A 27,242-nucleotide genomic window follows, 5' to 3' on the forward strand; every position below is an offset into this window, starting at 1 on the left:
GTTTTGTCTCAACCTTGTTAATGAAAAACTGTGGCACTTAAGGGAAGTCACCCAAGTTATCAGGGGCTCTGTTTGCAGTATAAATCTGGCCTGCTATTTGTACATAAGTTTTATTGAAACACAGCTGTGATCTTTCTACAAGGGAAAGGCAGAGTTGGAGAGTTAGGACAGAGAAGGGGCTGGCAAGGCCTCTGAGACATTTACTAATTATGGGAAGTGCTCTATAGGAAGTCTGTCAATCCCTGGACTAGATTTTTAGTATTTTTCCACAACTCTGAAAATCCCTAAGACAGGTGACTTGTTTCACTAGCACTGAATGATGTGTTCAATGGATGACTTAAAATACTTATATTTTAGCAGCAGAGAACAAAAGATACTTAAGATGCAACTGAAAATATGCCTCTTGACGTGTAAGTTAAGCAAGTCAATTTTTATACCGTGGAGATTTGAAAACAAAGAATACTGTAAAAAGTAAACTTGCAGAACATGTGCTACTATATGTTGGTTTTATATTGTTTTATATTGGCATTTCAAAGGAATTTAGATGCAGTATGGCTGACTGGGCCTTATATAAACTCATCAAAAGAAATTATAATAGAGAACCTTATAGGAAGTTTAGACAGTTTTGGTATTCTTTGGGCTCTTAGGGTTGTATGTGCCTTGGAAACACTGGCTTGAGTTCAACCAACACCCCAGCGTATGCACACTGCTTAGCATCAGAAGAACTACATGTGTGTTACAGCCAAACCAAGTACCCTATGGTTATAAAATTAATACTTTCATTTTAACTAACACACTTCAAGTTTTGTTAGCCAGTCTGAAACTTTTTTTAATGTTTTCTAGTAGTATATGTCAGTACAACTTACTGATAAAGCAAATTTTGGGGGTAATTAATTTTATTCATGTGTTGCAAACCACCACCCAGACATATTATTGAGCACTTAAGTAATTCAGAATCCTTTTCAGAAATTGGAAGCAGGGATAAAAACCACTGTGACAATACAAAACAACTGTAAATTTTTAGGTATTTTCCCTTCAGTATTTCAGTAAACATGACTTCTTCTGGCATGTATTTTAAGTGAACATGATTTACAGTTAGTCTTTACTTTTTTATTATAGCCATTATAAAAGCCATAAACGTTTCCAGAGAAAGCACTTTGAAATTGTTACAGTATTCTCTCATAAAATAGGAGGTAAGCCTGTGAATTTAGTACTTTAGTTGTAGGCACAGCTTGCACGTGAGTGTCGCTGATGTGAAACCACTGCCCTTTGGTTGATGCCATTTCAAAATCTGTCAAAAAGGAAATGTAAAATTAAATACAAATGGAAAAATTCAAGTTCAGCCTTTTTTGGTTTTTCCATAAATTTACTAGAATTCTGTAAAACCTTTTACCTTGTGGAATATCACCGTGGAGAACAAGGTTAGAGAGATGAGTGTTTGCAGTTCTTGTCTTGGCGTAGGCAGTATAATGTCCTGACCTCATGGTACCACTGTGTTCAACGACTCCATATAAGGAATACAGTACCCGTGTATGTTCTTCAGCAACATTCTTTAAAGGTGAACAGAATTCAAAAGTTATTTCTAGGCAAGATAACTGTAAACTATGCCAAAGGTCTCTAACCTTTGAGAATGCAGAAATCATGAGTCTGAACTGGAATTTTCTCAGCCTATTCCGTGGTATCACACTTAAGTTTTTATTAGAAAGCTGCCACTGCCCTTACCTTGCTGGAAGAACCATAAACCAGAGGCCACCTGCTACAATCAGTTTCCTGGCCAAATGGGGGTTTAAAAATATATTGAAGTATCAACCTATGTTGAAGATGATTGATCACAGATCTTGAAATTACAAAGATCAAAAACTCAAGTGTACTCAGCAGCTCTTAATCAACTAATTGTTGGAGTATTTGGTAATAAGCTGATTCCCTCTAAAAGATTTCCCCAAAAAGGCAAGTTTCACCTACCTTACACTTAAGGGTACAAAAAGGAGCCAAATCTAAGATTTCTGGAAATTTTATGTGTTTGTTAACTTTGCGTAGGTTAAAACCAGCCTGAAAAAGAAGGATAGTAGATTTAAGTTCTTTCCCGGCAAAACTACATGGTAAGAGAACTGTCGACCCACCACAATGCCCAGAAGAACAATAACCCAGTCCCAGTTCAGCTGTCTCAGAAGACTAGTTCCCTCACTGCTAACTTTCAGTTGATTGGTTTTTGCCAAGTGCACCTACACACAGTCCAGATTGAGTAAGCTGTTCCTGTAAGAACATTATCAATGTTTCTGCTTTAACCATCCAAAAAAGGCAAATTAGACAAGAGACTGAGTGCTTAAAACTCAGCAATAGCAGAATTCTGTGAAGCACACTCTCTCAGCCTCACTCTGACCAAGCCTGGCAAACTGTTTGTAAAGATGGACCCAGGAAAGTCAAGCTCACACCAAGTACGGGAGAGAAAATACTCTGAAAATACTTTGAGAATCGAACTGAATTTACAACTGGTACTGCTCAGCGTAAAAATCTTTCAGAAAAGATGGAGTCACCAAAAAGACAGAAATCCAAGGTGTACTAATGCCTTATTATTAAGGGCCAGTAAAAATAAGATACCACACACACATTGCTAAATTTCTCAAGTGTGAGATATAACAAAGTGGTCTTTTCTCGTTAAACCTGAAATTAAGGTTAGCCTAAGATGCTAATATAATAAAGGACACAAATGGTATGGACCTAAAAGAAGCAAAAGATACTTGGAAGAGGTGGCAAAAACACAAAAGAACGATACAAAAAAGATGTTTAATGACCCAGATAACCATGATAGTGTGATAACCCACCTAGAGCGAGACATCCTAGAATGTAAAGTCAAGTGGGCCTTAGGAAGCATCACTATGAACAAACCTAGTGGAGGTGATGGAATTCCAGTTGAGCTATTTCAAATTCTAAAAGATGATGCTGTTAAAGTGCTGCACTCAATATGCCAGCAAATTTGGAAGTCAGCAGTGGCCACAGGACGGGAAAAGGTCAGTTTTCATCCCAATCCCAAAGAAAGGCAATGCCAAAGAATGCTCAAAACTACTGCACAGTTGCACTCATCTCATACTAGTTGACTTCCCTGGTGGCTCAGACAGTAAAGCGTCATCTGCCTACAATGCGTGAGACCCAGGTTCAATCCCTGGGTCGGAAAGATCCCCTGGAAAAGGAAATGGCAACCCACTCCAGTATTCTTGCCTGGAAAAGCCCATGGATGGAGGACCCTGATAGGCTACAGTCAAGTCTGTGGGGTCGCAAAGAGTTGGACACAGCTGAGCAACTTCACTTAACTTTCACACACTAGCAAAGTAATGCTCAACATTATCCAAGCAAGGCTTCAACAGTACGTGAACCAAGAACTTCCAGATGTTCAAGCAGGATTTAGAAAAAACCTGAGAAGAACCCGAGAGGAACCCAAGATCAAATTGCCAATATCCATTGGATCATAGAAAAAGCAAGGGAATTCCAGAAAAACATCTTACTTCAGCTTTAATGACTACACCAAAGTCTTTGTGTGGATGACAACAAACTGGAAAATTCTTCAAGGTATGGGAATACCAGATCACCTTACCTGTCTCCTGAGAAATCTGTATGCAGGTCAAGAAGCAGCTGGACATGGAACAATGGACTACTTCAAAACTGGGAAAGGAGTACATCAAGACTGTATACTGTCACCCTATTTATTTAACTTATATATACAGAGTATGTCATGTGAAATGCTGGGCTGGATGAAGCACAAGCTGGAATCAAGACTGCTGGGAGAAATATCAATAACCTCAGATATGCAGATGACACCACCCTTATGGCAGAAAGTGAGAACTAAAAAGCCTCTTGATGAAAGTGAGAGAGGAGAGTGAAAAAGCTGGCTTAAAACTCAACATCAACTAAGATCATGTCATCCGGTCCCATCACTTCATGGCAAATAGATGGGGAAACAGTAGAAACAGTCGCTGACTTTATTTTTGGGGCTCCAAAATCACCGCAGATGGTGGCTGGGGCCATGAAATTTTAAAAGACAGTTGATCCTTGGAAGAAAAGCTATGACCAACCTAGACAGCACATTAAAAAGCAGAGATATTACTTTGCCAACAAAGGTCCATGTAGTCAAAGCTATGGTTTTTCCAGTAGTCATGTATGGATGTGAGAGTTGGACCATAAAGAAAGCTGAGCGCCGAAGAATTGATGCTTTTGAATTGTGGTATTGGAGAAGACTCTTGAAAGGCCCTTGGGCTGCAAGGAGCTCCAACCAGTCCATCCTAAAGAGATCAGTCCTAAGTTTTCATTGGAAGGAGTGCTGCTGAAGAGGAAGCGCCAATACTTTGGCCATTTGATGCAAAGAACTGACTCAATGGAAAAGACCCTGATGCTGGGAAAGATTGAAGGCAGGAGAAGGGTATGACAGAGGATGAGATGGTTGGATGGCATCATGGACTCAATGGACATGAGTTTGAGCAAACTCCCGGAGTTGGTGATGGACAAGGAAGCCTGGTGTGCTGCAGTCCATGGGGTCGCAAAGAGTCGGACACAATTGTGCAACTGAACTGAAATGATATCTAAAAAGAGCAACATGTAGTAAGACTGAGGAGGGACTGTGCCTAAATTTTTCTTCCAATTTGACATTATCTTCATCAAACCCTTTTGTGTTACCCATATATATACTGTTTTAGCTTCCCAGGTGGCTCAGTGGTAAACAATCCACCTGCTAATGTAAGAGACTCAGGAGATTCAGTTTCAATCCCTGGGATGGGAAGATCCCCTGGAGGAGGAAATGGCAACCCAGTCCAATATTCTTGCCAGAATAATCCCATGGACAGAGGACCCTGATGGGCTACAGTCTATGGGGTCACGAACAGTCAGACAAGACTGAGCAATTGAGCACGCACACATAGGTACTGTTCTACTTTCCTACCTCTTGGAAGTCAAAACTAAGAAAGAACAGAAAACTAAGAAAGAACAGAAAACAAAAGTCACACATACACTTAATGTGTAGAGACAATAACAAATAAAGCAGGTGTTACATATCAGAAACAAAGTTTTGGTAAGAAAACAAGGGGTACCTGCTGAAATCTCTTGAAATGAAGAGTGAGAACTGGAGGAGCAAGAGAAATTAGCATCTGCTTCTTAGCATTGGTGTAAACATGCTTCCTTTCGCCTACAGAAAGAACCAAATGTTAGCAGTGTGAGCATCATTTTAGACTTCTTCAGCATTCACACCTGCTGTAAAATCAAAACATCTAAGTCAAAGATTAGTGAGCTTTCTGGAAAGAACCAAATAATAAATATTTTAGGTTTTTGGACTAAGAGACAAAAATCAAGGATATTTTATATGATTAATAATACACGAGAGAAAATTTCCACAAATTTTTACTGACAGAATTCAAACTATTATAAAATAATTGAGTACAACTGCAGTCTACTGAAAAGAAGAACAGAATTATTTTCGGAGAGGTAATTAATTGGGGTTCAAAGTTAACGTTTTCTACCATAAAATCATTTTCAAATGTTCATCTATAAAAAATATTTTTAGCTCAGAGATCACCAAAAAAACAAGAGGTGGGCCAAGTTTAGAATACAAACCATAGTCCACTGACACCAGCACTAAAGCAAACAGAAATGCTATAAAATCAACATGATTTACTGTTTGTAAATAAATACAATAAAAATAACAGAGAAAAAGACTTGTCAAGTGTTTCAACAATTCAAGTGAGACTCCTTAGGAATCTATGGTCCCTCCCTATCCCACTTACCCAATCTATAAAAATAAAATCAAAAGGTGGGGGCTAGGGGTAGGAGAGGAATTACTAACATCTTTCTGTCTATATCTGAAGAAGACTAAGAAAGCACTGTGCTCCGAGGACCCCGCACTGGGATGTCACCACACTGAAGAGTTCAAGTGTGTTTCCTGGGTGCAGGGGGACGAGGGCCATCACAAGTGAGAGGGAACGGAGGACACACAGAAACAGCCCCTGTCCGTGAGGAGCCTGTGGAGACAACACCTCAGTGGGACGACTTCCTCACAGGGAGTGCAAGCAGAGCACAAACTGTTCCACCAAACCGCTGGGATGCCAGTGAAGTCTGCTTACCCACCCTTCTGTTAAAATATTTACACAGAAAAGGACTTAGTGACTCCATCCAAATCTTGACACAATTAAAACAGTAACAGTCTACTGATGCAGTGCAAACTGTTCCCCTGAACATTAACTTTACTTTCTGTGAAAGCATCTAAATACCTTTCATATTTGCCTTTGGTCCATTGTATTGTCTCCGCGTGCACACTTCACAAAGCAGCTTATTAGCATCCCGAAGTTTCTCATTTCGAGTGAACTGATACAAACAGTGTTGGACTGAACACTCATCGGTGTTGAAAGCCTCCCTATTTGCGAGTGTACAGAAAGCAGTTTCTGGATCTTCGTTTACAACCTCATATACCTTCATAGCGGGAGTAGGATCATCATCCAGAATCTCTATATTTATTTCGTCAGGTTGCAGAGCAGCATTCAAGTTAAGGTTCTCAAAACCACTGGAAATGTCCACTTCTCCATTGCTTCCTTCCTTCAGGTAGGCACCATTTAAATTCCTAGGACATTCAGTGGCAGACGATGCCAAAACCTCCAGATCATTATCCACACTGACATTTTTCATAGTTGCTTCCTCTGTGGATTTTTGATTGTCAGTTATACTTTCTATCATTTTTTCATGGCCGTTCAAATCTTTCTGATTAACACAATATTCTTTAGGTGCAACTTCCTCTTGTGAGATATGGTTGGATTTAATATCTGCTTCTCCCTGAAGTGACATTTCAACTTCACATTCATTATCTTCAGGATGGTCAATGGCATAGACATCATTTAAATGAAAAACTTTCCCTTGAATTTTCTGTTGTCTTCGTTGGTTCTGTGTAAAAAGTACAAAACGTTAAAAAAAAAGAGGGAGAGAAAAAGCATACATGTACCACATTAGGTTTTCTTATTTATCAATCAAAAATAAATAATAAGGAAGAGTTCACTCCCAGAAAAGTTCCTTTACTGTCAGAGATTAAATAATTATAAAGAAAAGTTCTCTGAAAGGAGGGGTAAACCACCAATATTCAAAAAATTGTCACACAGGGGCAAATAAACATGGGCACGGTTTAGACAGAGCAGTCTACATATAGACAGAGCAGCGAGGCTGCTGCACCCAAGCAGCCATGTGTGAAGGCGGGGGGTGAGTGGCGACACACACATCAGGAAGGGATGGATCCACGTGAGTTATAACTACATGATCAAGGCTTCACTTGAGATTAAAAAACAAACCGGAAACTCACGGACAAGCAGAGGGATGGAGGATAAAGTTCCAGGAAACAAACAGCCCCAAATTAGAGAAGAAGCAAGGAAACCACATGTACAGAGGACACTTAAATCACTACCCACTCAAACCACCTTCTTTGCTATTTGCTGCCTCTGTCCCAGCATGGGGGTGTGCGTTGGTGTGGGGAGGGTTTCACTGAGATTCCTGTTACTGGAATGACTGAAGACTAAAAGGGTTAGCATTTGAGCTGTCATAAAAGGACAGTTCCATGAGGCTAATTTGTAATACCAGAAAGTTGAAGGGCCACATACAGAGCCCTGGACACAAACATTTTCTGAGACGCTTCAGTTAAAAATAGTTACACATGAAAGAAAAATGAAGAAAGGAGATGAGCAAATACTTCAACGGAATAGAAACACAAACGACCTTTACACATAAAAATATGCTTAACTTCACTTTCATATGTTACTGGTGGGAACATAAATTAGTACAGCTTTTGTGGACAGCAGTTATTTTAGCAAAACTACAAATACAATCCCTCTTCTCAAAATATACCCTACAGATGACATATGTATAGGGTTATTCACAGAAGCACCAGCCATTACAGCAAAAGAGTATAGGTGTTTGTACATCTAAATCAATAAAGAAATGGTTAGATGAACTATAGTACATCTTTTAAACTATATTTTGTAGAAGGCTGAGTGCTGAAGAATTGATGCTTTTGAACTGTGGTGTTGGAGAAGACTTGAGAGTCCCTTGGACTGCACGGAGATCAAACCAGTCAATCCTAAAGGAAATAAACCCCGAATATTCACTGGAAGGACTGATGCTGACGCTAAAGCTCCAATACGTTGGCTACCTGATGAGAAGAGCCAATTCATTGGAAAAGACCCTGATGGTGGGAAAAACTGAAGGCAGGAGAAGGGGATGACAGAGGATGAGATGGTTGGATGGCATCACTGATTCAATGGACGTGAGTTTAAGTAAATTCCAGGAGATAGTGAAGGACAGGGAAGCCTAGCGTGCTGCAGTCATGGGGTCACTAAGAGTTGGGACATGACTGATTGACTGAACAACATTTACTACTAAAACAGAATTCTACGTGACTTTTTAAAAAGAAATTTATTGGGGTACAGTAGCTTTATAATGTTGGGTTAGTTTTAATTGTACAGCAAAGTGAATCAGCTATACATATAACTCTTTTTTCTGGATTTCCTTCCTATTTAGGTCACCACAGAGCATCAAGTAGAGTTTCTTTACAGGATTGTTAAAAAGAATCTTTGTGTCCTGAAATACGAAGAAACATAAAGATCTCCAAGAATCTAATTAAGTAGAAAAAAGCAAGGACCAGAACAGTGTGCATAATTTTTAAAATCAGGAAAACACAAGACCACATATTTGTACTTGATTATATTTTCCCAAAAGTCTCCAGCACAAATAAGACACTAATGAGAGTAATATTATATCATACAAGGAGGAAGACTTTTATTGTACACCTTTATATATTTTTAAATGTTAATGTATTAGAAACTTTAAAAATTCTTGAAAATAAATTAAAAAAAAAATCATGACAAGTAATGCAGCTTTTTTTTAAAGCACAACATTTTCTTCACATATTCTCAAAGAAATTTCACTGCAGCGAATATCACATAAGCTAATTCTATAACTGCCAAATTGAGTAAAAGTGAAAGTCACATCGTGTCCAACTGTTTGTGATCCCATGGACTGCAGCCTGCCAGGCTCCTCTGTCCATGGGATTCTCCAGGCCAGAATACTGGAGTGGGTTGCCATGCCCTCCTCCAGGGGATCTTCCCAACCCAGGTCTCCCAAATTGCAGGCAGATTCTTTACCGTCTGAGCCACCAGGGAAGCCCATCAAATTAAAGTGCTGTATATAAGATAACAGACATGTCTACCAGTATCATTCAGACTTCGAACTCAATAGTCTAAAAGTTAAAATTAGGCAAGTACGGTTTTCCTCCTAATTACCCACCTTGGCTTGCTTCTTGGCTTGCTTCTTTGCTTTTTTCTGTAAGTGCTTACTTGTTCCTGAAGGAATATCATTTCTCTCCTTTAAGTAACTGTCATTATCTTTTTCTTCCTCGCTATCTTTATCTTCATCTTCCATCGTCTTTTTCAGATTTTTATCATTTATACTTTTCTTACCACTCTTAAAATATGGAGAGAATATGGACCAAAAATAAAACTTTACTACTGCTTGTAAAGAGATTTCATGTTACCTAAACAGTCTTCTATTCCTAATTTACATCAGATTTATCTTTCATACTGTTTAGAAACATATCCAGGACAAAATTCATTCATCTGAGACACTAGAAAACAATATTCACATACTGAGAAAACAAGCAAACAAAACGGTAAAAAAAGGAAATTTAACATGTGAGTGTAATAGAAAGGAATATAGTGAGTTGTAATAGATACATGCTGTACCATGCTGTAATTATGTCTATTTCTAAATGCACTTTCTATTGATAAGTGATTTACATGTCCCAATACAGGTATTCCTTTTTATTCTTTTCTTCTCATGCAAGTGACAGTTTTAAAGAAAAGAAAAAACAGAGTATGTTTGGTAAGACTTTAATCACTTAGTGATTTAAAGGGACCCCCAACTCATATTAAGTTGAATAATGATTTATCCAATACTCATAACGTTATTTTTTTTCCTACTATTACTTGATAAGAACTATATATGGCTTACTCTCAGTTAATATTTATGAAGTTAAACTTTAAGGGATTTGTGGCTAGTCTTAAATAATGAAAATAATAATAACTTATATGAAGTAAATACTTCCCTATATATAAACTAACCAAGTCAGTCATCCATAAACAATTTAAGACATAGTCTTTACATTATATACACACATAAATATATACATATATATATATACATGAATACATATATTTATTCATTCTTTTTCAAATCTTTAAAACTCTTCTATCTCACATATATTAAGAAAACTTTCTCCATGCAAGGCCTGCTGCTGCTGCGTCACCTCTGTCGTGTCCGACTCTGTGCAACCCCATAGATGGCAGCCAACCAGGCTCCGCCGTCCCTGGGATTCTCCAGGCAAGAACACTGGAGTGGGTTGCCATTTCCTTCTCCACCATGCAAGGCCTAGTAAAGTACAAACCTGGAAACGGTAACAAGCCCTCCCTCACAAAATTTAGCACAGGAAAGAAAGCAACCTACTTAAATAAAATAAACTCAACAATCTTACCTGATCATCTAAAACTGGCAGAGACAAATCAAGGAAAGATTCATGAACCAAGGAGACCTTAACCAACCAAAAAAGAAGGTTAAAAAAAGGAGGAAAAGATTCACTTTAAACATCATATAGTAAAATCTTGGGGAGGGGAGCTAAATTTTAAAATAAAGGCTTAAGAAAATGAAATGAAAAACTATACAGTGTTGAGGACTTTGGGTTAGGTATAAGAAATTAAACTATTACACTAATATTTTCCTGATATAAGGAATGTTCATAGTTCCAGCAAAAAACTATGCACACTTAAGACAGTTCAAAAAGAATATCTTATAAAACTAACCAGATGTTTCTTTCCGAAAGAAATAACTCATAAACCGTCCTCTATTAAAATGCATAAATCCAGTCTGCACTGCCTCTACTTACAGTTCTGCATTCATCACACATGATTGTACTAGTCAGCTCACCACCAAATATTCGGTCCACAAAACTTGGTACTGATTTTTTCTTCTCATACTCTATAAGGGGAAAAAAGGCTATCAATTACCTGTACACAATTAATGAAGTTGAAACTACTTATTTACCTATCTAACCCTGAATTTTATTTTTAATTTCCTATTGACTTGTTTTTCTCTATTCATAGTTACCATAATTTTATTTTTATACTACAGTCAGCAGCATGTACTCCAGCATTCTAAGCAGGATACAATTTAACACAATCATATCTTGCACAAAGAAAAAAATTCTTATCTAGGGTTTCAGTTCAGTTCAGTTCAGTTCAGTCGCTCAGTCGTGTCCGACTCTCCGCGACCCCATGAATCACAGCACGCCAGGCCTCCCTGTCCATCACCAACTCCCGGAGTACACTCAAACTCATGTCCACAGAGTCGGTGATGCCATCCAGCCATCTCATTCTCTGTCGTCCCCTTCTCCTCCCGCCCCCAACCTTTTCCAGCATCAGACTAGTCAGTGCAAAATGAATTGTGCAAGTCAGTAAGACTTTCTGTACATCAATATTTTAACTATCAAAAGTAAAATGAGCAGACTGGGCTACGCAGGATGATAATTTAGCTCACTTCTAGCTCTAGCATTCTAACACCGGCAGCAGATTTGAGAGTAACTTGCTCTGTGAATTCCATTCAAAATCAAAACAAAGACAAAAAGCCCTTAGGTAAGTATTTCAGACAAAATCCTCCTTTTCTTTCTCTATGTCCCCAGAAACAACCTTGGTAAGCTTAGCATAACGTGATGGAATTTTACTACATAGTTATCCAATTTTCTAACTATATGAAATGTGTAAGCCTTGTTCAAATGACAAGTGTTGTTTATACAGAAACATATCTTATGACAGACAGTTGAGCAGGCTAGATTCTCTCCTTTAACGGCCAGGCCAGCACTAAGGGCACTGAGGAGGCAAACCGTTTCTCTGTGTAGATTCAAGCTGTGCTTCACAATTCAGTAGTTGCTCATCACTGGGCCATTTAAACTGGTTAAAATCAAATGAAAATAAAAATTCAGCTCCTTTTGCACCAGTCACATTTCAAGGGCTCAACTGCCACATATGTCTATTGTATCAGACAGCAGAAATACTGAAGTGATCTATCATCACAGACAGTTCTATTCAACAAACCTTTCCTAAATCATTAAATGTCACACAACGATAAGAATAAAGTCAGCTCCATGATTAATAAACCATCTGACAACTAGAAAAGACAAGTGTAAATAACTAACAATTAAAGTCTAAGCTTTTGAGGCAATTCTCTGGCGTTCCAGTGGTTAGGACTTGGACTCCTGGTTTTCACTGCTGAGGCCTGGGTTCAGTCTCTGGTCAGAGAACTAAGATCCCATGAGCCACGTGGCAGGGCCAAAAAAATAAAGTCTAAGCTTTTGAAAAATAGAACTGGGATGTCATCTTAGCTGTATGTTTATAACTTTTACCATAATACTACATAAAGAATACACCAAAGTTAAATTTCTCTAAAGTATTTACCTTTGGAGTATTGAATAATTTTTTTAAATCAACAGAGAAAGAGAAATTATACACTAATAACTGTGGATTTGAAATACATGTGCCAGCAATCCTGTTTTAACGTAGAGAGGACTTCAACTATACTGTTTTAGTTCAGAAAGTCAGACATTACCTTTAACTTTATTTTTCAGCTCTTCATCCACTTTTTCAGTAGAATTACCAAACGCTTTAAGAATTCCTTTACTCACTCTCTAAAAGTAATAAAATAGATATATGTACTATTAAATTTAGTTATTTTCCTTAGACAGTATGTAATCAAGTAAAGAAAAGGATTAAGAATTAGCACCCCAAACTTACCAAATAAAAATTAATATTTTTAAAATCACATTTTCAAAATTAATTCCAGGAGCTAAAAAGAAATATACTTTAAAATACAATAACTAACCCCTGAGCAAAGGCACTGTATTATCATTTCAAGACTTTAACCTACTCTAACCAAATTTGTTCAGAACATGCCGACCGTCTCTGAAAAGACCACTGAAATATCATGCACTAGAAGCAGAGTGTGCGTGTGCTCAGTTGCTAAGCCGTGTCCGACTTTTTGCGACCCCACGGATTATAGACTGCCGGACTGGGATTTCCCATGCAAGAATACTTGTGCAAAATTCCCACGCAAAATTTTGCCATTTCCTCCTCCAGGGGATCTTTCAGACCCAGGGATTAAACCTGCGTCTCTTGCCTCCCCTGCATTGGCAGGCGGATTCCTGAGCCATCTGAAATCCCTGAAGCAGAGAACTATAGGGACAGACTCCAGTGCTCAAAGCCCAGCTCCATCACTACTGGGTGACCCTGAACCAGGCAATGAACTTCTAGACACCCCAGCTTCATAATTATGGAGTGAGAAAAATGACAGTAGCATCTACCTCACAGAATGGCTGTGAGGACTGAGTAAGGTGACTCATAGAACACCGAGAACAGTGCAAAGAATAAGAGCACAGTAAGTACCGTTGTTATCACTCTGTTATTGCTATTACGAGTTATATCCACACACACCCTCCCCTAAAATTACTTTACATCTTGGCAAAATTAAAGTATGTAAAGTAATTACAAAATTACATACTTTACATTAACAAAAATTTTATAATGCAACAAATGCTCCCTGACTCTTACAAAATAAAAATACTTCCCAGATTAAAAACAGTGTTAAATCACACTCAGAGTTAAGAGTAAGGCTGCACTGCAACTGGGAATCGTCTGGGGAGGAATATTTTCCATACCTGTATTTCTCCAGACATAGGCTACAATGTCAACCCTTAGAGAACAATAGTGATGCAAACAGCGAGTAAAATAAAGCACCATGAAAAGAAAAATTTCTAATTCCCTTCATTCATTTAGTAACTAAAATATACTAGCCAAGAAAAAGAGAAGAAGAAAAATAAATAAAAAGAAAAGAGAATACACTGGTTGAAAAGGCTGCTGAAAAAAAATTTAATATAATGGCCTCAACAACTAGTTTTCATTACTCTAGTAATCCTTAAGATGTCAAATGACAGACAAGTTAATGAAGATGAGATTACACAATACACTGGTCAAAATATGCTAACCTGATGTTCTTCTGCTCTCATTCCATCCAATAAATAGCGAAGCAGCTCCTGACTGTCCTGTTGCTGATAGCCTTTAAATCGCACTGCTCTACAGGGAAAAAAGAGAAACTATGGTGAGTCCATTAAAATGAAACTATTTTTTATAAAACCTTAGGATCATATCGCAAATTTTGGCATGTTCCAGTTTCTCAAAATTTTTGTTTAGTCCAACACTCTTGGCAGATTTGATTTTCACACAAAGTACATGTTTTTTAAACCATGCTTTAATATTATCTATTGAATTAACTCTAATCCTATTAATTTTTCATATTATTTCCCAGCTTCTTACTGATGCACTGAAAGCACAATCAAAAGAGATACTCACTTTTTACAGACCTGAGAAAAGAGTTCTCTAGGTGTCACGATTCCCTTTTTGGTCTCTTGCATCTCGTTAAGAAATTGGCTCATGGCTAATGTAAGAGGGCCTGGAGGCTCAAGATTTATTTCTAAGGGTTCCTGAATATGGGAATAAAAATTACTTTCTCAGTCAAATTTTAGAATTGTTTATCAAAATGTAACTCGTCCATCTATATTCCTATGTTCCTGATAGAGCTGTTCCAATTAAAAGTTCAAAATATACATCAAAAGATGGAGGAAATTTTTAGTTGTAAACTATTTTGATAAAGAATTCAGTTCTTCTGTTTCATCTTATCAGGAACTAACTACCTAGGAACTGAAAGAGCTAAATCAAAATGTAAATAATAAAAATGGAGAAGGTAAAACTCATTTCGTTACACAGCATTTCAGTCACTTTAAAAGAAGTTCAAAATGATAATGCGTGCTCAGAGCTTCATAAGCAGCATTCCCCAGAAGGAAGTCAAACACTCAGCACAACATAAGGGATTTCAGGAGCAAACACATGTAAAGGCCCCTCATAAATATCCATTAATCTGAAAATTTAACTTGATAGCTTAAAACAAACAAAAAAGGTGAAAACGAGCACCAGTTCTTAAAAATAAAATGCTGCTACTCAGAGAGGAAAAGAAAAAAAGAAAATTTTAAAGTACATACTGTTAGTGCCAAATCAGGTGGTTCAATTTTTACAATTGTTCCAGACATTTTTACTTCTTTTAGTAGTTCTCTAAGCACTGGTGTTTGTGACAAATTCTGGAATGAAGGATGGAAAAGAAAGGAAAAATTATTTACAGGCAAGCCAATTCAGTCACTTTTAAGTGTCTATTCTTCCAAAACAAAACAACACCATCAACACTGCAACTTTTACTGTGTCTGTTACACACAAAGTAACATCATGCTCTTCCCCCCAACTCTAACTGGTTCATGAATACTTCAGTTCTGAGTTTCCTCATCACCTCAGGTCCTTCTCCCAACCACCTACTATGAAGCAGCTACCCTGCCCCTACCAGCACCACCACTACCACAGGCAACTAGGAATTTATTTCTGTACTTGGTTCCCTTGTGTCTCTGACACCCAAGTGACAATTCTATGAGGGCACGGGCCATGGCTGTTTTGAACCGTCATGCAAAGTAAACATTCCCTTGAATTTTCTTTGAAAACACAGGAAGAAACTACATGTGAGGGAAAAGCTCAACACCATCAGTAGCAAATATGCAAAAACATCCTAGCGTTATGAGAAAATACTAACATTTTTTTAAAGGGGGGAAATATTAACACTGGCACCTGCATAACTGCATTGAAGAAACATGTATTTCCCAAATTACTGAGTCCTTTCACAGTTATTTGAGAAGTAGAATTCATGGAAGGATTTTCTCTCGCCATGTTTTCCTTTTTTTCTCTCTCTTGCTCATTTTTACTCTCCTTTTCTAGCTTTTTATTTTCAAGTTCAATATTACCATTATCTTTTGCCGCTTAAAAAAAAAAGAAGAAAAAGAAATGATTTAGCGAAATGTGTAAGACACCCATACCAAATGCAAAGATATACTTGGGACCAGAATTTGTGAATTTTACCTAATAACATGATTTGCCACCTGTTTGATTTTAAATGTTTTATTACAAATAAATTACCATCAAGAGAGAAAAACCAATGAACAAAAAATATTCAGAACTGACATAAGCACACCAAACAGTATTCAGTATAAATCCCCTTTTTACTGAACAAATGTTTTTTACAAATGAGCAATCTTACCCTGTGAAACCAGAGTATAAAGCAATCAAGCAAAGAACATAGACACGAAGTAAATGTTTTAATGAAGTCTGAGAGTGGAAAACTAACCCTGCAGACCTCCCTGGTGGTTTGGTGGTTAAGAGTCTGCACTCCCAATGCAGGGGCCTGGGTTCAATCCCTGGTCAGGAAACTAGATCCCATATGCCAGAAATAAAAGTTCCAGAGTAGTGCAACCAAGATCAAAGAAGCCATATGCTGCAACTAAGACCCGTGCAGCCAAGTAAATTAATTAATTTAAAAAAAAAAACAGAAAAAACTAATCCCGAAGTTAGTAACGAACAATTCTGGCTCTACAAAAGATACCTCTGACTGTAAAAATCTAAAGAAGCTTTTAAAGCAGATGATGAAAATCAACCCTACTAACTTAATAATGAATGAAAAAAACCTGATAAGTATTTGGCTTTTTGAAGGAATCATAGGCACTTTACTTTCACATCATCCAAACAATGTAGCAGTTCAATTCAGCTCAATCCCTCAGTGGAGTCCTACTCTTCGCGACACCATGGCCTACAGCATGCCAGGCCTCCCTGTCCATCACCAACTTACACATCATCCAAACAATGTAGAAAGATAAATCCATTATAAGGCAGGTCTGCCTTAAGCCCTGTGCCAGGGTATGGGAGTGTGGAGTTACTGCTCATCACTAATCCAGACTCTTCATCATATATAACTATATTATTTCTCAGATTCCCTTCTAATTCTAACTCCTTATAATCATCTATGTTCTTATTGTTTTACATTCTTAACCAAAGATAGTTCCATAGTTTGAAATCAATCATTAATAATGTTATTCAGCTATATGCAATGATACAGTATCTAACTAAATACCCACAAATAATATATATCAACATTACAGTATATATTAAGAAACAAATGATTTTACCTGATTTTGGAGTTGTATTACCAGCCTGTTTTCTAACATAATCAACCACCTGACCCAATCGGTTTGAATTACAATACTGGACTTCATCATCACATAGGTAACACCTGTGTCCCAAAAGATCCCAGAGAAGAAAAGTGATAAACTGACAGTCACAAAAGGAGACTAATTTTAATTCAGGGGACCCAAAGTGTGTAACCCTCAAACTATCCCAGTAAAGCAACTGAAAATAAAAACGCTATGTTTTCTTGAAGAAGACTATACATATTAACTCTGCTGTACTGTTAAAGTTAGCCTGAATTACAGCTACATATAAATACTGTGAAAGTACTCCAAACATGTTACAGAAATGATTGTTTCTAACGTCAAAGTTTTTTCTAATCATATGTTAAATTACAGACCTACATTATCAAAATTAACAAATTTTACAACTGACAAATGATGTTTAGTGAATGGGCTTCCCAGATGGCGCTAGTGGTAAAGAACCTGCCCAATGCAGGAGACATGAGCAACGTCTGATCCCTCGATGGGGATGATCTCCTGGAGGAGGACAAGGCAACCCAGTCTGGTATTCCTGCCTGGAGAATCCCATGGGCAGAACAGCCTGGAGGGCTACAGTCCACAGGGTCACAAAGAGTCGAACACGACTGAAGTGACAGCACACGTGCACGTTCAGTGAACAGTGCTACATAAACGGTTTTTAAAGATGTAAAATTTTAATGATGTTAAAAGGCAAAAAATACCAGCCTGACACCTTCATGCAAATTCACTGCCAAAATTTATTATCTCAGTTTATCTGGAATTTGTTCTTAGTGTCCCACCTCTACCATATGCTTTGTAATATCATGAGAGAAAAACAAAGGGTAAAAATTCCTATGTCTTCTGCATGCTATAATTGTTGTTTGTACAATACTAAGCAAAAGCTTCTCATAACATCACATTCTCTAGCCTTCTGAAAGTGATGCATGCGTGTGAGCTCAGTAGCTCAGTTGTGTCACTCTTTGTGCCCCTGTGGATCGTACCCTGCCAGGCTCCTCTGTCCATGGGACTGTCCAGGCCAGCATGCTGGAATGGGTTGCCAACTCCTCCTCCAGGGGATTTTCCCAACCCATGGATCAAACCCAAGTCTCCTGCATCTCCTGGGTTGCAGGCAGATTCTTTACCACTGAGCCAATGGGGAAGCCTTAAAGTGACAGTATGTAAACAAATATTAAAAAAATTTAAGCTTTCTTACTCTTTAAAACAATTCAAACACCTCCATTCCCCAACATTTCAAATAATTTCCAGCAAATGGGCACAGGAGTTGAAACTCACCATACACTCCAGTTGTCCAAACTAAGAACCAGGCAATGAGGTTCAGATCTTGGTGTCATGTAGTGCTTCAAAGCATGTTGCTCCTGAGAATTTCTGCCACAGCCCTAGAGAATCATAATCATAAAACTCAAAGCCACAAAAATTCACCAGGAGAGAGTTTACAATCTACAATGAATCAGGAAGTGGATCAAGAAATCCTGCCATTCTTACAATTTTAAAATTAAAACTTTAGACTCTAGCAGAGTCCAGATTTCGTTAGAACTTAAATACGAAGAGGCACCTGAGGACATTTAAGGAAGAAGGTACTTAGAAAGGAGAAGGCAATGGCAACCCACTCCAGTACTCTTGCCTGGAAAATGCCATGGACGGAGGAGCCTGGTGGGCTGCAGTCCATCGGGTCACTAAGAGTCAGACACGACCCAGCAACTTTACTTTCACTTTTCACTTTCATGCATTGGAGAAGGAAATGGCAACCCACTCCAGTGTTCTTGCCTGGAGAATCCCGGGCATGGGGGAGCCTGGTGGGCTGCCGTCTATGGGGTCGCACAGAGTCGGACATGACTGAAGCGACTTAGCAGCAGCAGCAGCAGTACTTAGAAAACCACACACTAGAAGTACTCTTTTGCTCCAGCTTGTCCTTCCCAGTCCTAACTAAACCATGCTAATGCAGTCATTCACTAATTCTAGTTTAGACTCCTTAATGTCTTCCTAAATATTTTCCTAACTTCAACCTTTCTTCACATACTTATTTTTTCAGTTTAATAGTCCTAAAATAAAGCTCTGTTCATACACTCAATTCAAAAGTGATGAACTGCTCTCAGCAAACCTGATAACCTTCGGACCCCAACCCACCTTCCCAGGATTAGAGCCCACATTCTCCTATTCAAGTAGCATCTACTAGCTAAAACCACCTCGCTTCCCATACAGTTTTGTTCACATTGTTCCTCTGTCTTGAAATCCTTTACCATTACTGCCACGGATCAAAACCCACTTGGTCTTCAGGATCTTGCTCAGAGGCCACTTCCTTTTAGAAGCCTATGCCCAGCTTCCCAGATGAGAAAACACTGTTCCTCCTGTAGACAAACTCCCACAAAATGTGGTGTAGTACGTTCCTCAGGGCATGCCTTATTTTCTGCCTTACAGTAAAGCTGTTAATGTTGCTATCCTTTCTTCCCTTTCACACCCCTTCTGCAGGAGTGTAAATCCTGAAGGCATGAAAAACAGAATTAATCTATTACCAAAGACTAGCCAAATGAGGGAGGTCAATAAGCATTAACTGAACAAGTGGGAGACTTCCACCTACATCTGCATAGGAGTATTCACAGAAGAACATGACCAGATTGTTCACCTCCAGCTGATTAGCCATAGCTAAGAAGCACATCTTCACTGCGTAGCTATCTGAACCAGGCCTTCAGCTCTCTCCGACGACACTACCATAAGTGGTCCTGTCTCTACTGCAGCTACTAAAAAATATTACCTTGGGGGTGAAATATCCATCAATGACTTCTAACCCTTTAACTACGATATCAAACCTACTGATTGAATTTATCCCATTCAACATTTAGTTCTAAAACAAATGAATTGCAATTTGGTATTGATTTTGAAAATTCTAACACCTGAGATATGTTAATAACTGACAATCCTGTACTAACAGTGTAAAATATAACTATTGGGATGAAAGTTAATACTGATACTGTCTTACCATAAGGAATTAAAAAACTAGCAAAATAAATAAAATTTATAATAGGAAATGCATTATAGAAAATTTGTAGTAGTAAAATATATTCATGCTCAGCATATGTATCTCACAGGTTAAATGACAACTTTTCAAAGACAAATAAAAATGCTAACATAAAATTTTGGAACTGTCTGGCCACAGTGAGATATTACCTATCAGAATGGTTAAAATAAAAAACTGTGACAATACTAAATGCTGGCAAGGATGGAGAGAGTGGATCACTCAAACACTACTGGGAGGAATATAAAATGGGACAGCCATTCTGGAAAAGCTTGGGAGTATCTTAAAATCTAAACATTTCATTATCATATTACCCAGCAATTGCACTCTTGGACATTTTCCCCAGAGAAATGAAATCTTTAATTCACACAAAAATGTGTACACAAATGTTCATAGCAGCTTTACTCATGATCACCAAAAACTGAGATCAGCCCAGATGTCTTTCAACGGGTGAACAAACCGTGGTACACCCCTATCATGAAATACCACTTAGCAATAAAAAAGAAGCAACCACTGAGTCACAGGACTTGGGAAAACCTTCAGAAGTGTAAGTAAAAAAAGTCAGTCCCAAAATGTTGTGTATAACATGATTCCACTTATTCAGCATTTTTGAAATGACAAAATTTTAGGAATAGGGAACAGACTAGAGGTTGCGAGGGGCTGGGAGGAAGGCTGGCAGTCCGCAGGTGGGTATGATTTTTAAAAGGGAACATAAGAGCTCCATGTGATGTCGGAACTTTTCAATACCTTGACTGTGGTGGTGGATACGAATCTACATAGGTGCCAAACCAAACAGTGCTTAATACACACACAACACACATACACCCCCACACAAACTAAGAGAAGTAACACTGGGGATACCTGATTAAGACTGTTGGATTGTATCAATGCTAATATCCCGGTTGTAATACTACACTGTAGGTTTAGAAAATGTTACCACCGCTCAGTCCAGTTTCCTAACAGGTAAACTTACCACCACCAAGGTTGATTAAGAGGCCCTCCTGACCTTTAGAATCATGATGATACCTGTAGAGCCGTTCTGCCACCCAGATACCACCAGACCCAAGGTATTCGTTCCCCAGACTCCAGAAATGTGGCCTGGGGATGGGTCACAGCTCAGTCTGTCCATCCCCAAGAATTATTCTTTGTGGAAGGAAGCTGCTTTCCTTACCATCAGTTCCATTCCCCAGAAGCAACCAACATCCAAGGACTGGTCTAGGCACAAGGACAGAGGCCTGGCCCCGTGCCTCAGTTCAGGATCCCTCTGAAGACCAGACTCCACTGTGGGTTCAGCTGAGGCCCTGGAGCACTGCCTCTGCCCAAGTTTCTCTCCCAGTTTTCCTAGTACGGTACCCGAGAATACTCCCCAGTAAACCCCCTACACACAAACCTGTCTCAGAACCTATTTCCCAGGGAACACGAACTACACCAACACACAGTCTGGTCACCCATACCGTGCTTTTAGGTAATATCTTCTAAAATAAGTTCAGAGTTTAATTCAATCCCAAATCGATCAGAAGCATACCTGATGGCCACATTTGAGACACAGCCAAATTGAAGAATTTTCTTCTGTTTCTTCTTCAGGTTTATCTTTTACTTTATTGTCCGTCTTACAATCTTGGCAAATATTCCATTCCACATTCACTAAAGCTTTTTTCAAATTACCTTGTTCCAATCCTTTTCTAATGTGTCTGCACACAGGTTCTATTAAAACAAATAATAAATATGAGGTAGACTATGACTTTCTTCAGTTAATCTCGAAACTTACACCTGATATGAATTTCAAAAATGAATTTATTCTATAAACTAATTGTTAGATAACCTAAAAACTTAAATTTTTATCTGATATTTGATCATGAGATGATTATGTATACAAGTTTTGAAGTTCTAGGTATAACCACCACCACCCTAAATTCACTTCAATTTATTAACTGTATCTATTATCCTCTTGATTTTAAAAGGTTGCAGAGAAGGTCCCTCATTCAGTCAACAATACAACTGCTGCATGTCTGGCACTGTAATAGACAACACAACCGAAAAAGTGACCAACTCACAGCTCTTTTTTTGAGCAGCTCACATTCTTGCAGGAGAAGCAAATAAGTGAATGCACAAGAATCTCCAGACATGCTATATACATATGCGTGGGTGCTTAGTTGCTCAGTCATGTCCAACTCTTTGCGACCCCATGAACTCTAGTCCACCAGGCTACTCTGTCCATGGGATTCTCCAGGCAAGAATACTGGAGTAGGTTGCCATTTCCTTCTCCAGGGGATCTTCCCGACCCAGGGACTGAACACCCATCTCCTATGTCTCCTTCATTGGCAGGTGAATTCTTTACCACTGCACCACCTGGGGAGCAGTGCTATAGACAGACTATAGCAGCACAAGAAGAGAAGGCTAACGTCAATGGAAGTTTCACAGAAGAGAGGATGCCTGTACAATCTTGGGAGATATGTATAATCATAAAAAATCTCATACTGATTAAGCACTTACTATGAGCATGACACTGTGCTAAGTGTTTATACATATTATCTCATTTAATCTACACAACCACCATGAAAAGCAGACTGTACTACCCCCAATGATAGATGAGAAACCTCAAACTTAGTGCCCAAGGTCACATAACTACTGAGTGGCTATACGAGAATTTGGATTTAAGTCTTTTTAATTTCAAGCTCATAATTTAAACTATGATTTCATGGAGTAAACAATCTGAAAAGGCCTTGTGCTTAGTTGCTCAGTCGTGTCTGACTCTGCGACCCCATCGACAGTAGTCCCTTAGGCTCCTCTGTCCATGGGATTCTCCAGGCAAGAATACCGGAGTGCATTACCATTTCCTCTTCCAGGGGATCTTCCTGACCCAGAAAAGGCCACATCCCATTAACAAAGGGATGGAGGTATAAAATGTAAAAGTGCATGCTCTCTTCTCAGAATGGCAGTCACACGTGAAATAATGACCAGCAGGACCTGAGACTGAAAACCCCACTGGGGCCAGATCAGTAATAGGCTATGCAAGCCACTCTAAAGGGCTTCAGTTCTTTCAGGGCTCCTGGCAGTTTAGAAACTTATCAAGTGGTACAATTAGCTTTATGTCCAATGAATATGCACCAAGAGAATACAAATGAAAATGAGAGTATGTGAAAAACTACTAAAGCCTAGTAAGTTGTCAAAAACAACAAAAACTGAAAAAAGAAAATATTCTTTTTCAACTAGCAAATCAGCAAAGATTTTTACAAATGATACCAACCTGTGTCAATAAAGGTTCAGAGAAATGTGTACTCTGTCATGCTGCTAGGGGGGCCTCTACATTAGTAACACATCTATGAATGGCAATAAACCCAAAAGAACCTTGAAAATATTTATACCACTTAATTCAGCGATTCTAATTCTAGGATCTATACCAAGAAGATAACCAGATGTGCACAGTTTGAGCTACAAAAATGTTTACTCTCACTCCATTCATAACACTGAGAAGTTGAAGATTACCTACATTTATAACAGTGGAGGATTACCTAAATAAATCATGAAATACGCACCCATGGTCTTTTATATCAATGGAATAAATATCATGCCATTAAAAATGTGCAGACTATTAAATTACATGTCTATACAAACATTAAGTTAAAATGCAAATTACAGAATAACGTAATCAAAACACTTTGATCCCATTTTTACGTATTAAAATAGATGTCCATTTAGGGATACAAACATTACTTTAAAGATTTAATTGGTGAAATATACCTAAAGATTCAGAAGAATCATCAATTGGAACAGTTTTTCCCTTTGTCCGTTTCTTTCCCATGTTGGCACTTTAGGGATTACTTACTGACACAAAATAACAATCTAGAAAACAAGATAAAGTTAGCTTGACCAAAAAAAAAGTTTTACAGTTCTCTAGGATACAGTAACGTATCTAAACCACATCATTTTGTGTATCTATCATACTTTATAAGTTACAAAGACCATTCACATGTATCATTGTTTTCAATAAGAACCCCAGACGTAGCCTATTACCTCTGTTTTTCATAGCTTAGGAAATTGATTCTTAGTAATGTTAAGAGGTTTTCAATAAATGTAAAGGTCTGGAGAGAATTTGTATCTTCTTACACAGATCTTGAAGTCTTAACATTTTACACTATTAGGAACTCAACTTATCACTACATAAATGTGGAATGGTGGTAGCACTTTGAAACTTTAATTTCCCTTTCTTCAAAGCTATCTTTCTTAGTTCTTGCAGGCAATACAATTAGATTTGTAATTTCTCAAAGAAAATTAAAATAATTCTGAAAACAATCTCCTAGAGGGAGTTAGAAAATTTGCAAAATAATTTCAAAGTCAAATATATAGTATGATACACTGTTCTGCATCTTTCCACACCAGAACTTCCTATGGATGCTATCTGAAAACTGACTACACCTGTATTTTCGACCATTTACATTATTATATTCTTGACAAAATCAGTTTGAAATAATATGACAAATCTGAAGTGAAGTCACTCAGTCGTGTCCAACTGTTTGCAACCCCATGGACTGTAGCCTGCCAGCCTCCTCCATCCATGGGATTTTTCCAGGCAAGAATTACAAATCTAGCTCATATCAAATCACCTCTTCAGTCAACAATTAAAAATCAGAAAACATGAAAAATACTGAAAGTATATACAGGTCTATGATGTTGAAATGATGTTGAAAAGTTACAGTTTACATACATTAGAATAACTTAGTGTCAAAATCACTTCAATGACTATAATAATTATTTTATGTGGGATGCTTATGAAAATTCTGATTGCACAAGTGGAAAGTAGGACGTGGGACATATATTTTTAAAACCACTTCCCAATTAATTCTGAAAGGTAGCTGTCATCTTGCTCTGGCTTACAGTCTTAAAAATATTCCTCCTTTAGTTCTTAATGTGTGAGGCTAATTCAAGGTAATCCCACAAAGTCTGTAAGAAAAATGAGTGCCAAATCATTAACAGTTACCCTTTTCAAAGAAAACATTAACAAAGTTTCATGTTTACAAAACCAATGTATTTATTAACAGAACACAACTATATGGTTATATACAAAATGAGGTATCTTCTGATTTGGGTGGGGAACAGCACCCAAGTTCTTGCCTCCCTCCAATCCAACTCCCTCTAATCTGTGCTGCATTCTAGTAAAGACATTATCTTCCAAGGATGCCATTTTCATCAAATCACTCTCCTGATTCAAAGTACTTAACAGTTTTTCAACCCACTCTCCTGTACTGTGCACTCATGATCCCTTATACACTGTCAACACCCTGGTAACCCTGACTCTCATTACTTCTCAGAAAAGAACCACTAACGTTTAGTCATACAGTGCTTCGGATTTTCAAAGCCTTTTCATAAATGTTATCTCATTTAATTTTCACAAAAGCCTTTAAATGGAGCATTGTGCTAAAGAAGTAAACTCAAAATGATGAAAGATCACAGGGTGGCAGAAATGGAACCCTCCACTTTTGGTTCCAAGATCTTCTGGTTCCAAGGCAGAATCCCAAGGACTCTTCTGTGCCCTCCACTCCAAAACACCTTGCCTTCCACCTCGAAGCCTTTACTCTCTAGCTCAGAGTTCTCTCCATCTATCCAAATCTTCACAATTCCTCCAAGATTTTCATTTCAATGGAGCCTTAGGCAACCAGTTGACTTTAAATAAACCACTCAACTCTGCTTTCCCAGCCTTCAGTGTGCACTATTCATCTTGTACCCTAATCAGATACCTAAGTGAGATGCTTCTTAAATCTTTTACCTGGACATGTGTCATTTTTCTAACTGGAATCTAAAGTTCTAAGAACAAGAAAGGGTTTTAGGCCTTACTTCTGAATCACCTACAGCATTTAGAATTATGTTAACATATAGCAGATCCAGAAATACTTCTTGCATTGAAACAGAAAAAGATAATAATACCTGTGGCATTAAGGATGATTATAAGGTGCAAAGGGAGATATACAAGAATGAAGCACACAAATTCCGGTGAGAAAGAAAAAGGTAAAGAGCGAAGAAATCTGCAGCAGTGAGACAGCACTAGCAAATCTGGTTTTGTACTTGCTAGTAGCCCAGACGCCAAAGGAAAACTTGAAAGACGAACTGTAATTGCTGCAGGCAGAGGACAGTAAGGGGACTGCTTCAATGACGTGGAAAAAAAGAGCTCCAAATAAATTTCTGACAACTATAAAGGGGCTCTACTGAGTTGTGAAAGCAGAGTACTGTGAGTATCATCATCTATAAAACATCCATAAATTTACTCAATTTTTCAGGCCAGTCTTCAGATGAGCGTTACCTTCTGGGCCAAATTACTGTTTGCAGGGCTCCACGCAAAAGGGAAATCACAGCTGGTCTTGCCGGCTCTCATATTAACCCGGTTCCCTTCCCTCTCCGCCCTTCCAGTATTTCCCACGCCTGGCTGGGATTCATTAAACATGCATGCGTTTGGAAAACTTCTCTCAGCGGGGCTAAAACAGGGCTTTCAAGTTTCACGAAGATGTGTCCTACCCTGGGAGCACTGAATCGCCTAGACAACCGCTCCTGCCTGTCCTAATAACCAACACGCGGACGCAGGGGCAAACTCAGCGCCAACTCGTAAGAGTCCCCGGCGGCGCGAAGCCCGCCACACCTCCCCTTCCTTCCAACTGCTCGGTACCCACGGGGGGAACCTCTCGGTCCACTGGGTTGAGGAGGGCGCCAGCACCGACAACTCATTGGTCAGCTCCTGGAACTGACAGGACGTGAGGCCAATGAGAACTCGGTACTGGGCCGAGGCCAGGAAGCGTGCTTAAAGGCAGAGGGGGCTTCGAGGAGAGAACGAAGTCGGGGCAGGATAATTCGGGCTCCCAGGAGCGCAGATGTCATGAGAGTGGTGACTGCGAAGGCAGTGGGAGCGGAACTCACCCACGGCGACAGCGCCCATAGCTGCATCCCCTAATGGACCCTCGGCCTGGGCAGCCTGCTCCGTCTTCCTCCCCGGTGACGAATTGAGAGCGACGGAGCAGAAGCCAGCGTGACCCCTGGAAAACAACT

General features: G+C 38.7%; 1 protein-coding gene across 2 annotated transcripts; it reads right to left on the reverse strand.

Annotated features, from left to right (window-relative positions):
• Positions 1-1,095: 1,095 nt before the first annotated feature.
• USP16 (ubiquitin specific peptidase 16) lies at positions 1,096-27,242 on the reverse strand. Of its 2 annotated transcripts, none has more exons than XM_055421642.2 (18): positions 27,114-27,242; positions 23,952-24,053; positions 21,736-21,914; positions 18,473-18,576; positions 17,162-17,265; positions 15,774-15,961; positions 15,146-15,241; positions 14,460-14,590; positions 14,096-14,183; positions 12,664-12,742; positions 10,949-11,040; positions 10,541-10,597; positions 9,298-9,474; positions 6,249-6,912; positions 5,076-5,170; positions 1,963-2,049; positions 1,394-1,550; positions 1,096-1,291 (listed from the first exon to the last, which is right to left on the reverse strand). In XM_055421642.2, the coding sequence occupies exons 2-18, from the start codon at positions 24,010-24,012 to the stop codon at positions 1,167-1,169; spliced, it is 2,484 nt and encodes an 827-aa protein (XP_055277617.2). In that variant the 5' UTR covers positions 24,013-24,053; positions 27,114-27,242; the 3' UTR covers positions 1,096-1,166. The 2 variants fall into 2 exon arrangements, with proteins under 2 accessions (XP_055277617.2, XP_088692093.1); XM_088835967.1 differs by lacking the exon at positions 27,114-27,242 and adding an exon at positions 26,133-26,467.

This window comes from Moschus berezovskii, chromosome 1, assembly GCF_049115385.1.
Source record: "Moschus berezovskii isolate FMDL1 chromosome 1, NW_MosBer_1.0, whole genome shotgun sequence".
Lineage (NCBI taxonomy): Eukaryota > Metazoa > Chordata > Mammalia > Artiodactyla > Moschidae > Moschus > Moschus berezovskii.

Coding starts and splice junctions, on each gene's coding strand:
- USP16 (XM_055421642.2), bottom strand. CDS start 24,012: ATGGGAAAGAAACGGACAAAGGGAAAAACTGTTCCAATTGATGATTCT. Junction 15,962..17,161: donor TAATACAACTCCAAAATCAG/GTAAAATCATTT, acceptor TTTTTTTTTAAG/CGGCAAAAGATAATGGTAAT. Junction 14,591..15,145: donor CACCTGATTTGGCACTAACA/GTATGTACTTTA, acceptor TCCCATATTCAG/GAACCCTTAGAAATAAATCT.